Here is a 13,249-nt window from a genome sequence, read left to right on the forward strand (position 1 = left end):
TTCAAAAGTTCGTCCACACTTGCAACGGAAAGGCATGCTGGGAAGAAAAGAAAAAGAGCAGATGGGAAAAGATGGGAGCAAAATCAAGGAGGAGCGGGCTTAAATAGGCGCCCACCACTCGCCTGGGATCACATGTGCTGCAGCAATCGAGACAATTACCAAAAGAGGTGAATTATCCTTCTGGCAGAAACTCCCTTTTCATGTTTAATTGGAACCGAGAGCTAATAGCTACGAAACGGACAAGACACAGTGCTACGTTGTTGTCTATTATGTGCACCCCAGCGATAGCTTTCTGTATTCCCAATTTCAGCACTCTGCAGTTGTTCGGGTGGCAGCGACACTGCTCCCACAGATTCAGCTCAAACGTGTCCAGTTGCCGTACTTGGCGGTCATCAATGGTCATTGCGCACGCCTCATCGAGGTATATGTCTGGTCCCATGTCTCTATTTGCGTTGGTTTCCTTGGCAATGTCCCGTAGTTTAGCTGTTTCTGTCTCGGCAAACTCCGCCGTGAACTTCAATGTGCAGCCAGCATTGTGCACCTGGAGCGCAAAATTTGAAACTTGAACCAATAGCGCGTGGGGTGCTTCATCTCGCTTATACCAAAGCTGCGCCGCGCTCCATCCGTGGCAAGTCATAATCTCTTTGGATTGAACCGATTCCTTGGGTGGCAACAAGTTGATAGGTCTGACATCCTGCAAGAGCAGTAGCACTTCCGGATGTCCACGGTCTCCAAATCCATCGAGTGTTCGACGTGAAGTCATGAGTTTGTCACGCAATTGTTTGAGAGCATAGTACTGCGCATCTTTGAGAAGATTTTTGCGATGGACCTCATCGCGGATATGGATCGTGTAACCACGCAAATGACTAATGATATCAGCAAACGTATTTGGATCACGGTCAATGTAAATAGGTGACGGATGGCCGTGCGGAGAGAAGACGTTGTGCATGACAGGTCCCGTAAAAAAGTTGCGTGAACCCCCATCTATTCCATCCATGCGGTGAGACTTGGTTTTCTTCTACAATACTTACATTCTTGCTATCATGCTTACATCTTTTGAGTAAAGACCATGGTAATCGGAAAACTCTTCCTCCCACGTTCAAATACAAGTACTCCTCTAGTATCTTCCGCAGCCTCTTCAATCCATAATACTGTGCATCGTTTAGAAGAGCTTGATTCTCGATATCGTCTCGAGGTTGAACGTAGTATCCACGCAAATGATGTACAACTAGCGCAAAGGTATCTGGATCTCGGTCAATGTGCATAAGACGAGTCGACTTGCGTTTGCGAAAAAATGTTGTAAAGAAATTATCGGGTCCATCACTCTTTAACGATTCCCAGCTGACGCGAAACGTGCGTCCCCCAACAACGAGTATGTACATTGTCTGGTTGGAGGGCTCCTCTTCTTTTTGTGTTGTATCCTCAGTGGCAGAATCCTCCTCTCGGTTGCGCTTCTGTCCAATTTTGGACGTCTCGGCTTCTGGTGTCTTTGAGAGCGTATTGCCGGGCACTAACGAGCTTTCTCCAGACGTAGAAACAGACTGCTGGCCCTGATGCTGCTGCTCATTCATGAGTTGAAGAAAGTCATCAGGGAAGGGTGTCGTGCTGAACATTGCATTATCATTGACGAACTCGCGTGGAACGATGGAAGTGTCGAACTGGAGAGGATAGTCAAAAGCAAAGACATTTGCTGGATCGAGTTGATCACCCTGATTAGAGAGGCCTCCTTGCCTTGTCTGCTGTATCCAGTCGCCATTTTGTTCGTCCATGTCGGGAAGGATACTGTGCAAGGGAGTACGGTGTAAAAATCGGTCCAACGGAGATATGCGTTTTGGCGCTGTTGCATTAAAACTGAGAAACTTCTTTCTCCTGAAGACTTGGTATCAGAGTTAGCTCTTGAACTCATCCGAGTAGGTTGAGCTGATGACATTACAGTATTCGTGTCCCATGAAGTGCTTTGCATATTTTTTATGGTTCCTGAATTCATCAAAGTCAGAGGCGCACAAAAAGCAACTGGCTCGCTATTAGCGATCAGACAAAAGAAGGGAATACAAGATATCCTTCAAGAAAATCGTTTCTCGCTTGTATATCACTTTTGTCCTTTAATCAATACATCGACAACTACGACTTGTAGCCGATGAAGGGGATTGCCTGCTCCGGCTAATGGTCTGTCTTGTTTCTGCCGCATATTTGCTTAAAGCGGTTTCCTTCTTTATTGCAAAGAGCCCTCAATCCTTTAAGCGATCTTGCGTTGTCGATATACTTTCAGTACCGGCTACCATGTACATAAGGGCGTATCTTCTGTGGCGGTATTCCTGTCAAAAACAGGAAAAAAATGCATCGTCATATGCTCTCACTTTGGGAGTCTTGTGTGCGAGTTGATACAAATTTAGTGGCGTTGTGCATACAATATCTTCGGGAACAATGAATATTCATCATGAACTCGTTTTCTTTTTCATGCAACCATTGAAAGGCGACTCTCAACATACGTATTCCGTGGGGCTTTCACTGTCGGCGGACCCCCGATAATTTCAAGGTCTTGGTTTCCGGACTCTGCTTGAAAATAGCGAGGCTTGAAAGTAAACTGGAGCGACATGTCTCTTGCACCCTATAATGCAAGCTACAGGACAGACAGAAGTTATTTCTATCAAGAGAGAACCTGATGTGATCCCTCTGACGGCAAAAGAGTTTAAACGCCTAAGAAGATCAGAGATCCATTGAAACCTAAAAAATCACTGACTGCATACAACCGGTTTATGAAGGATATCATTCCACAGTTGCAAAGCGAGGAGAAGGCCGGCAACAAGAACGTAGGATCCCTTGCCGAGTTTGCGGAAAGGTGGAGAGATCTCCCGGAAGACCAAAAGGTAGCCCGTTGGACTGATATCAAGAACACATCTAGGTCCATCACACACAAATACTTCTGGAACCACCTGCTAGTCCTTTCTCTGGCCTGCCTGACTCTTATCCTCGCCGCTCCCATCGGGCTACCGGTCGGCAACACGCGGCGTTGACCACACACACTTTACAGCAGGCTCCTGTACAACAACAAAGTCCCCTGCCAAATTTCAGTCATCGATCCTCTTGTTCTCTCTGTGGCGAAACTGGTTCCCCAAGGCACGCTTGCTCTGGGCTATGGTGCACAGTTTTTGAGGATGTTGAAGCACGGACCCAATAAAGGGAAATACGCAACTTCCAGGAGTTTCAACAGATAACCCTCTTTATAAAATAATCCGTTTTCCGTTACCCTTCTTCCTTTCAGTTCTTCTATAATTATCTTTTCAAGTATGATTAGTTGCGTATCTGTTTATTTTTCAGTATTAAATAATAACAATAATATTTCAATATATCAGAATTCCTTTTTAACAATAATAAGTCACGTGTTTTACGAGGCAGGGCAGTAACCACGTTTACATTTAAATAAATCGATCTTGCTACTTGCTATTGATGCACATTCTTTTGAAGTTTCAGTCAAGATGCTATTGCAATATATATTGAGAGGAATCTGCTATATGGTGCCTGATCTTTTGAGTGGTTGATATGTAGTTTAATGTATTTCACGGCGTCGGCAATAATATTTATTCATTTGTATCGACATTCCATCACTGATGGCAACAGGGAGGATGTACAGAATGAGAATGGAATATCGAAGTTTGGCATACAGAAGAAGTTGAAAGGAACTAAAGAGTGACGATATCTTGCCGTTCCTTGCTGAAAATACCCGCCGAAAACAATGCTAATATTTGATATTGAATGATGTCGTTCCGATAAGACCAAGAACGCTGTTAAGAAAACCTCAAAAATGCATTAAACATATGCCGAAAGCATGTTCTAATTTTGTCAATTGCTGTTTGAATATGTAGGTGTATCCAAAAGGATCTCTCGTGTTTTCCCATCGTGCCACCTCGTTGTCGGGCTAGCTGCTATCATCATATGATAGATATCTTGTGTTTGTCCCGCAATTACAAACTATATTCCGTTCTGGTAAATTCATCACATCAAGTCAGCGACTATACTACTTCGTCAATAAGTGCCATGGCATAGAAAGTGAATTGTGCGCCAATGATTTGAAACAGCAGAACTGGCTACTATAGCGTACATTTATATGCAACCTTTACTGAACTACCAGGTGCACAAGTTCAACGGCTTTGTCATGTTGTGAAGCTTCCTCAGTTAACGCAGTTCCGTAGACATGACGACGTATACTGCGGTTCAAATACAGGCGGGTTCTTCGGTCCAAACGCACATAATAAGAATCAACTGCGTTTTGAAGAACGTAGCTACAACGTGGCCCGATTGCTATCTTGTTATATTTCGCTGATAATCCCCAAAGTTCGTGATTTCGTGAGGAGAAAAATTGTTATGAACAAACTTCAAAGGTCGCATTGTGTGGAAAGAATATAATATGTACTAAAAAATGGCTAAATAGTAGTATGTACAAACTACTGTCGATCAACGAACAGTTTGAAGAAGCGATAGTATATCTAATTTTACATGCTGGTCATAAGGCGGCACGTATGAGCATCCGAAGAAGCTGGGGCTGGGTGTACCCAACTATTGATGTTCACGTACAAACTGTATTAAAGTAACTTGTTAGCCAGGAATTTTGTCATCAGTTATTTTTCACTACGCTCACGTGTAAACCATTATACCGCAACCCCAGAGGACCAGAATGACGTCTACGATGTATAGCCATCGGTTTTTAGTGATTTTGAAGTGGAAGAGACCTGCGTATGGAAAGTTAGAATCTCGTTTATATTTGAACGATTTTGTAGATGTGCTTTTTTTACCCGGGAATATAAAGCACAGTGGAATGCATGCTAAGAAGAAACATAAGAGTTAGCGAATATGTACTGTAAATTTGGCAACAAACATAGCAACTTTAGAACGCTGATACGTTACCAACAATGCCGACGAGGGAGACGAACTTATCCAAATTGTCACCGCCGACACCAAAGGAGACGGCAGCACAAATGATAGGAATCACAGAGCGAACCAAGTTCTTGAGCCATTTCCATTTGAGTGAGACCTTGCCACTGCGCTTAGTGCCGAAAATTCCGCGTTCAATGATGGTCAAAGGAGGCCATAACATGAAAGGAGATGTAAGGATCATAGCAATGGCGTACAAAAGCTGAGCAGTGACTGAAAGCGGTTGAGCTGGCATATTGGAGACGACGCTAGCTTGGATGTTTTCACCATAGGCGATATAACCAATAGTTCCAATGAGAACAAAAATGACAGTGATAATGATCATACCGAGGGTGAGAACCATAGGGAATTTGCGTGGTTCTTTCATGCCTTCAATAATTGGCACAACTGCAAAAAAATGTTATGAGTATAAGCTTCAGGTGTTCAGCTTGCGTGATAATTACCCATGCCGATGCCTTCAAAAGAGAACACAGCTGTACCGATCATGAGACCAAAGCTATTTTGGTTGACGGTAATGATATTCGGACCGACGCCGTGCTGGTGAATTTGATTAGAAGTGTAGTAAAGGACACATATCAAACCGAACAAGATGAAAACGTCGGCGACTATAGCGGCCCAACCTAAGCGAGCAATCTTGCGAACCCAGGTGATAGGAATTACAATACAGATGGCAATCCAGATCCAATATTTCGCTTCAAATGGAGGGTTGCATTGAGAAAGAGCTTCGGAAACCAGATAGATGTTGTCAGAGATGAAAATCAGATAAGATGCGACGAAGCCCATTTGAGAGATGCACAAGAAAAAAAGGACGAGGTATCGTAACCAGGGGCCGTACAAATTCTTGGCAACGTCTCCGTAGGAGCCACCAACATTTCGTTGCACAATGACAAGAAGCTGGAACGCAACCGTACAAACACTAGCCAAGATAACCATGAGAGCTATTGACAGTGCTAGACCACCATTCTTAAAACTTGAAATGTTGTGAGCAGGAAAGAAAACCACAAACATGGAGACGAAGTAACTTACGAAGCAGGCAAGAAAATGACACCGGTACCAACGAATGCCTTAAGTAACATGAAAAGGGCCTTTCCGGGGCCTGCAGTGCCCTCCGGGACGTGTTCTATTTGGACTTCGTGCAACGACTTTTCAAAGTCTTCGGACACTCTGTCTTCATGGTGACTTTTCTCGATCTGGTATTTGTTTGTCTCTTCGTATGCACTATTACTACTTGACATTCTGAGCAAAGAACTGAAGTACAAAAAGAGAAGGAACAGGAAGAAGAAAAAGAAGACTGAAACAGTCTCGACTCGCAAACTACGTGGGGTATTTATAAGCTGAGCTTCTTGCTGCGTAGAAACCGGCTCTGCCTCAGAAGAAAAAAAAACTTTTTTGATCCACCGCAAGTGTGAGAAAAGAAAAGCGGGGTAATCTGGTTGCCACCAATTAGAACATGTCGGGTGGTCGGTTAAAACGATCGGGTAGTCGGTTCTAGTTGCCATGACGCTCTAGTGTAACCTTGCTATCTTGAATCGCTGAACTCAATCGTCCAGCCTGGGAATTGACAATGTAACCCGACGTCATGAGGGGCCGGTAAAGCAATATAGCTTGTGATACATGCCAAATAAACATTCGTGCACATCGTCCGTAGATACAGCTTCCATGACAGCTGCAATGGCTTCAGCAAGAGTCATGGCTTGAAACTCAGCTGAAACTTTTGCTTCAACAAATGTCGAGCACGATTGCCCCACTTGAGCCTCATGTCATAAGCCATCTGAGATCGTAAGACGCAGGGCATTAGCAGACTTGCGTGCAAGTGCTTAGCATACCGTCGCTCTCTAGATCGCTTGTCATCTCATCCATTGAGCAGTGTGTACGCGAGCTTATTTACAACTGTACGGTTCAGCCCCCTGCGTAACTTTGATAAAACCTCGGACATCTAATAAACTGATAGCGCTGGATGCCGACGCGACTAGTATCCATATCATTATCGATATCAGCAAGTTCTACGTGCGCATCGTTGATAACGGAAAAGGCCTTTCGGAGACCGAGCTGAAGCAGGTGGCTGTTCGGCATGGTTACGTGTCTTGGTGCGCGCGTTTGGAGATAGCCTTTGCTTCTGACGCATCACGAAAAATTTAGCCACGTCGAAATGCCATTCCGTTCGGGAACTGGAGACACTCCAAACACTTGGATATCGAGGCGAAGGTATTTTCTTTAGATACCATATTATGTCATATAGTTGGAGTCTGATTATCACGTAGCCTTGGCGAGCCTTGCTGATATATCCATCCTTGAAATTGTATCACGGAAAAAGGATACATCTGGTGCAATGGGCATTTGGAAGGTAAATGTCCTGCATTGTATGGTTAGCGAATTGACGGATAACCGGTTTATAGAATAGGGAACTCTTACAACTTTCGTCCGCGCACTGCCAACCAGGAACAATGGTTACTGTGCGGGATCTCTTTTACAAAGTAAAGAAAAATTCTCTACAGAAACCGGAGAAATTGACTAATTTCTACCAGTTTCCTGTTCGACGGAAAAGTATTCATCAGGAGAAGTGCATTGATATGGTCAGGAAAACAGTGCTTTCGATCGCTCTTGCCTTTTCCCATGTTAGTTTTAGCCTTCTGGACGGAGCTCTTGGCAACAAATTACTTGTGACAAAACGGGTAATCGCCATACATTCGAATCATGACCTGTTTGCTTTCTCCGCATTCCTTATACGGCTTTGGTAGACTTCCTCCACAATGGACGTTCTGGGTCAGCTTTTCGGCTATTCATTTCGTGAGGTACCTCGGACCACTGAAATTTTCCGGAACAAAATTGACCGTGACCCGTTAAATTTTAGTTTATCCGACCTTTCGAATACAACGATGATGTTTACGGCATACGGCTTCTGGGCTATTTCGGTATTCGTGCTCATCCTACAAAGGTAAATCAATTCTCCACGCATCTGATTGCAGAAATTAAAGTGTCCCTTCTGCGTTCAGAACTACCAATATATATGTAAGCTGAGCCATATATAGAAATTGATGGAAAGATTCTAAACAATTGAACGATGCAGACCTGAATCGGCGCCATATTCCATCCAATCGACTGTACAAAATTGCCGCTGAATTGTTTGCTAGCAGTAAAGTTCTCGTAAGGAAAGAAAAGAAACTCCAGCCATTGCGATGGCATTGATACGTGTTTAGAACAAGAGCTCTGATGATACAGATATATCACCAAAAGGTATGGCATGCTCTGCTAATCCGCGAAATTATGCTGACGCAAATGGCCAGTTCATGGGCTGCTCGATAGACATCCAATATTCTTCATATACATTGATCACCCTTCATTAAGCTCCTATAATGTGGATCAATTTCTCATTTTGCTTCAGGAACATCAGGTAGATCTTATCATATTATTTCCATAGTCATGATCGTATATTAATGAGATATGTCTGGATAAGTTATTTTCATATCTGGAGGACCTTGTGCGCTACTTGGTGGCAAACTTTTTGCGAACTTATAATCAAATTTCAAGCGCACAGTATGCGTCTTTCATACATAATGACGAACCTCCTAAGAAGCGACCGCGAACGATGAGTGCAAGTCCCAGCGATACTACAGAAAAGTATTTGGATTCTGCATATAATTTGGATAGTATCTCTAGCATTGCAACCGACCAAAATCCGCCTGCTGATTCATTGCACTGTACGGAGCAACAGGCTCATGAATACATACCCGAAAGCCAAGATACGAACCGTATCGACAGAACACGACTACGTAGGAGCAGACCCACTACCGCCTCGTCTTGGAAAGAAAAAATCGATCTTGCTTCTCAAGGCAGCGATGGCACAGAAATGACCCAACGTCTGAACAAGTCGGATTTGATCAACTGCCAAGTACTTTGCCAAGTGGATCGCAAGTTTATCCTTATCAAACTACTGCAGTCTGGGCTTTTACTTTTGGTCGATCAGCATGCGGCTGATGAGCGAATCAAACTGGAGCGTATGCAAGGCTCTCTTTCTGAAACTGTGGAGTCTATGCAACTTGATCCTTCTATACACATTGACCTATCAGAGCAGGAACAAAGAGCAGCTGAGCGATATGTATTGTATTTGAAGCGTTGGGGCGTCCATTTCGGCACGCCACGCAGAGTCCAGCACGGCAGTAGCAAGAGCTCAGGTCCAAGTATATTGCTGCAATCCACACATTTCCGGACAGGAGAAAAGTCGCCGTTTTTCGAGAAAGAAGGTGTATGGGTTACACGATTGCCGCGGTTAATTGCAGATAGATGCGTGGTGGATAACGAACTTTTACGAGATTTTATTCGAGAGTATATCCACTGGCTTGAAGAGGCAGGGCCATCTGCATCTCCAGATATTTGTCCTAACGGAATAATGCAAATTTTGAAGTCAAAAGCATGCAGAGGTGCAGTAGCAGCTTGCATATTTTTATGTGCATGCTTGAAACTCACAGAAAAGGTGTCCTTAGGCGCGATAATGTTCAATGACGAGCTACGACCTGATCAATGCGAGTGGTTAATTCGGTCGTTAGCACAGTGCGATTTCCCATTCCAATGCGCACATGGACGGTATGTGAATTTGGGCATGCAAAGAAGAAAGATATTGATTTGCAAGTAGGCCTTCCATGGTTCCAATTATTAAGATCGATCATCAGTCATCACAAAGAGAGAGACTACGCTGGACCGGTTCTTTGAGGGAAAAGCTGTTTCAAAGTGATATCAATTAAAGTGAATAGAAAAAGTTGAGCTATAAGTACACGCGTTGAAGCATTTAAGGGAGAAAGACAGAATTGTAAAGGAGAATATGAACTATACAGCAATTGCAGTTGAGATGCAGAAAGTAAAGGTAATCTAATCATCGAGGTACTCTTCGGGCGAGGGGCAAGTGCAGATGAGGTTGCGGTCGCCGTAAGCATCGTCGACTCGGGACACGGAAGGCCAGAATTTGTTTTCACGGAGGTGGGGCATCGGGAACGCAGCGACTTGGCGGGTGTAAGGTTTGCTCCATTCATCCTGCATCATGATTTCCAAAGAGTGAGGAGCGTTCTTTAGCATGTTGTTATCCTTTGGAAGTTTTCCATCAATGACATCTTGGATTTCCTTTCGGATAGCAATCATTGCGTCGCAGAAGCGGTCAAGCTCGGCCTTGGATTCGGATTCGGTGGGTTCAATCATCAGAGTGTTTGTGACAGGGAAGGACATGGTAGGGCTGTGGAAACCATAGTCTTGCAAACGCTTGGCAACGTCGATAGCCTCAATGCCATGGCGGACGAATGGGCGGATATCGACAATGAATTCGTGACCACACATGCCATTGTCGTTTGTATATACAATTTCGTAATGAGGAGCGAGTCGGCTGAGCATGTAATTGGCATTCAACAAGGCAGTCTTGGTAGCTTCAGTGATTCCACGACCACCCATCATCTTGATATACGACCAGGAAATAGGCAAAATCGAAGCTGAGCCGTAGGGAGCAGCTGAAACAGGACCAATTGCATTTTGTCCACCGGTGGCAACGACAGGGTGACCAGGCAGGTAAGGTGCAAGATGTTCCTTGCAAGCAATAGGACCCATACCAGGACCTCCACCGCCGTGAGGGATACAGAAGGTCTTATGCAAGTTCATGTGGCAGACATCGGCACCGATCTCTGCAGGCTTGGTCAAACCGATCTGAGCATTCAGGTTCGCACCATCCATGTAGACTTGACCACCGTTTTTGTGTACGATTTCGCAGGCCTCAACAACGCCAGGTTCGAAGATACCAAAAGTGGATGGGTAGGTGATCATGATAGCTGCGAGCTTATCCTTGTGCTTCTCAGCCTTGGCGCGCAAATCTGCAATATCCAGGTTGCCCTTGTTGTCACACTTGACAATGACAACATCCATACCGGCCATAGCAGCCGAGGCGGGATTGGTGCCGTGGGCAGAGATTGGGATCAAACAAACGTTACGGTGTGATTCGCCACGTGCGGCGTGGTATGCGCCAATAGCACGGAGACCTGCATATTCACCTTGTGCGCCTGAGTTGGGTTGAAGTGACACAGCGTCAAAACCAGTGATCTCCTCCAAGTCCTTTTCCAATTCCTCGAGCATGACGCGGTAGCCATCGGTTTGATCGAAAGGAGCAAAAGGATGAATATTGGAGAATTCAGACCATGTTACGGGCACCATCTCGGTGGTTGCATTGAGTTTCATGGTGCAGCTGCCGAGAGGAATCATCGAGTGTACGAGTGACAAGTCACGGCTTTGCAGCAGATGAATGTATCGAAGCATCTCGGTTTCAGAGTGATGAGTGTTGAAAATAGGATGAGTAAGGTAGGCTGATGTACGCTTGAGTTGAGAAGGGAAACCAACAGCGCCTTGTTCTACGACTGCCTGAGTAGCTTCTTGAATGTTCATGGGAACTCCTTCCTTTTCAAAGATGGCAAGCAGATCCGATACGTCCTTTTGGGTGACAGTTTCATCGAGGGTGATGGAAACGGTTTGGTGGTTGATAGCTCGGAGATTGATCTGCTTCTCGAGTGCCTTTTGAAGGATGGCTGATGCGCTGCCGACCTTGATAGCTAGAGTGTCAAAGTAGGCACCGTCGTTTTCAATTGTGTAACCAGCTTGGCGAAGGCCATGAGCCAACACGCAAGTCATGTCATGGATTCGCTGAGCAATAGCTTTGATGCCCTTTAATATACATCTCATTAGTTCCCATCATCAAACGATTCTGATCTTCCCGTCGACGTACCTCTGGTCCATGGTAAACTGCATACATGGCAGACATATTGGCAAGCAGAGCCTGAGCAGTGCAAATGTTGCTGGTCGCCTTCTCACGACGGATATGTTGTTCGCGAGTTTGCAGAGCCAAGCGATAGGCTGGCTTGCCGTTCGCATCCTTGGAGACGCCAACAAGTCGACCAGGCATTCTTCGTTTCTGATCCTCCTTGCATGCAAAGAAGGCAGCGTGGGGACCGCCGAATCCAAGGGGGACGCCGAATCTTTGGCTGTTGCCAAATGCAATGTCAGCTCCAAATTCGCCTGGTGCTTTCAAGAGTGCGAGTGCCATCAAATCGGTTGCTACAACCACTTGGCCACCAGCTTCGTGAACTTGAGCAGTAAGTGCTTCGTAGTCATGAACGGCACCGCGTGTATTGGGATACTAAAGGATACACAGCACATGAAAATTTTTTTCGGAATGACAAACGAAGCTTAATATCTTACCTGCAGAAGAACACCACACAGTTCCTTTTTGTGTTCGTCAAACTTGTAATTAAAGACGTTTGCAACAACAACATTGATTTTGAACGATTCGGCACGAGTCTTCAGGCAAGCAATGGTCTGAGGATGGCAATTTTCATCAACAACAAAAACATTCTTGGTGCGTCGGCCAGTCTGCCAGCACATTAACATGGCCTCGGCAGCTGCTGTGCCTTCGTCCAACAAAGAGGCATTGGCAATTGGCAAGCCAGTCATATCTGACACCATTGTCTGAAAGTTGAGCAAAGACTCGAGACGGCCCTGTGAAATCTCGGGTTGATAGGGGGTGTACTACCAAATATCGAAATGTCAAAATCCTCCTTCTGCTGATAACGGGAACTTATCTCTCGATGATTCCATTCCTTACCTGTGTGTACCATGCAGGATTCTCCAAAACATTACGCAGAATGACGTTCGGGACCACGGTGTCTGTATACCCCATACCGATGTATGATCTATACACTTTGTTCTTGGAAGCAATGCTTTTGAGGCGTGCAAGGAGCTCGCGCTCAGGGAGACCTTCGCTTAAAGCGAGAGGTTTAGGGGAACGGATCTTGTCTGGGATAGTCTTGGACAAGAGTTCATCCATATCCTTGACGCCAACCTGCTTTAGCATGGCTTCGACTTCACTAGCATTGGGACCAATATGGCGGCGGGGGAAACTATCCAATGGAGCAAAAACTTGGGCCGAAACAGGCTTGGAAGTATGAGTGAGACGGACTGTGGTTCCATTGGGAGCTGTAGGACGGGTGCGTATAAGTGCACCGCGAAGTGTAAGTCGTGGCGCCGTACGTAAGGCTGCCCTGGTGGCGAAAGCACGAGACAGCATCTGGGGCTATAAAAATGGACGAAAGGGAAAGAGAGGGGTTGTGGAAAATCTTGCTCCTCTCTTCAGACCCCGTGTTTTATATACTCTTTGTTGACTAGGAAGCGTCGAAAAGTTATTGGAGAAGGCCCTTTGATTTCTTTACCATTAGAGGTGATCGGCCTACCATTAGAGGATTACATGCCGCACCAGGCGGTCCCGAGCATTTCCACTGAGTCAGGCCAGAGATTCATTTTT

General features: G+C 45.2%; 5 protein-coding genes across 5 annotated transcripts; 2 read left to right on the forward strand and 3 right to left on the reverse strand.

Moving 5' to 3' along the window:
• Positions 1-172: 172 nt before the first annotated feature.
• Positions 173-1,769, reverse strand: VTP01DRAFT_9428 (uncharacterized protein; the record flags this gene model as incomplete). Its single annotated transcript, XM_069388659.1, has 2 exons — positions 173-984; positions 1,052-1,769. 2 exons carry the CDS (start codon positions 1,767-1,769, stop codon positions 173-175), a joined length of 1,530 nt encoding a protein of 509 aa, XP_069240934.1.
• A 987-nt stretch (positions 1,770-2,756) lies between these two features.
• VTP01DRAFT_9429 (uncharacterized protein) lies at positions 2,757-3,014 on the forward strand (the record flags this gene model as incomplete). Its single annotated transcript, XM_069388660.1, has 1 exon — positions 2,757-3,014. One exon carries the CDS (start codon positions 2,757-2,759, stop codon positions 3,012-3,014), a length of 258 nt encoding a protein of 85 aa, XP_069240935.1.
• Positions 3,015-4,490: 1,476 nt separating this feature from the next.
• Positions 4,491-6,164, reverse strand: VTP01DRAFT_9430 (uncharacterized protein; the record flags this gene model as incomplete). Its single annotated transcript, XM_069388662.1, has 6 exons — positions 4,491-4,575; positions 4,637-4,727; positions 4,791-4,820; positions 4,903-5,316; positions 5,373-5,899; positions 5,956-6,164. 6 exons carry the CDS (start codon positions 6,162-6,164, stop codon positions 4,491-4,493), a joined length of 1,356 nt encoding a protein of 451 aa, XP_069240936.1.
• A 491-nt stretch (positions 6,165-6,655) lies between these two features.
• VTP01DRAFT_9431 (uncharacterized protein) lies at positions 6,656-9,771 on the forward strand (the record flags this gene model as incomplete). Its single annotated transcript, XM_069388663.1, has 17 exons — positions 6,656-6,708; positions 6,769-6,821; positions 6,881-7,003; positions 7,069-7,134; positions 7,191-7,273; positions 7,326-7,403; positions 7,455-7,601; positions 7,668-7,721; positions 7,781-7,864; positions 7,923-7,938; positions 7,997-8,073; positions 8,127-8,163; positions 8,214-8,320; positions 8,384-9,347; positions 9,411-9,510; positions 9,560-9,627; positions 9,689-9,771. The coding sequence occupies 17 exons, from the start codon at positions 6,656-6,658 to the stop codon at positions 9,769-9,771; spliced, it is 2,193 nt and encodes a 730-aa protein (XP_069240937.1).
• A 21-nt stretch (positions 9,772-9,792) lies between these two features.
• On the reverse strand, positions 9,793-13,015 carry VTP01DRAFT_9432 (uncharacterized protein; the record flags this gene model as incomplete). The annotated part of the gene is made up of 4 exons (XM_069388664.1): positions 9,793-11,616; positions 11,678-12,088; positions 12,151-12,477; positions 12,554-13,015. 4 exons carry the CDS (start codon positions 13,013-13,015, stop codon positions 9,793-9,795), a joined length of 3,024 nt encoding a protein of 1,007 aa, XP_069240938.1.
• Positions 13,016-13,249: the final 234 nt, after the last annotated feature.

Source organism: Rhizomucor pusillus (genome assembly GCF_041956525.1).
Source record: "Rhizomucor pusillus strain CBS 183.67 unplaced genomic scaffold VTP01scaffold_6, whole genome shotgun sequence".
NCBI lineage: Eukaryota > Fungi > Mucoromycota > Mucoromycetes > Mucorales > Lichtheimiaceae > Rhizomucor > Rhizomucor pusillus.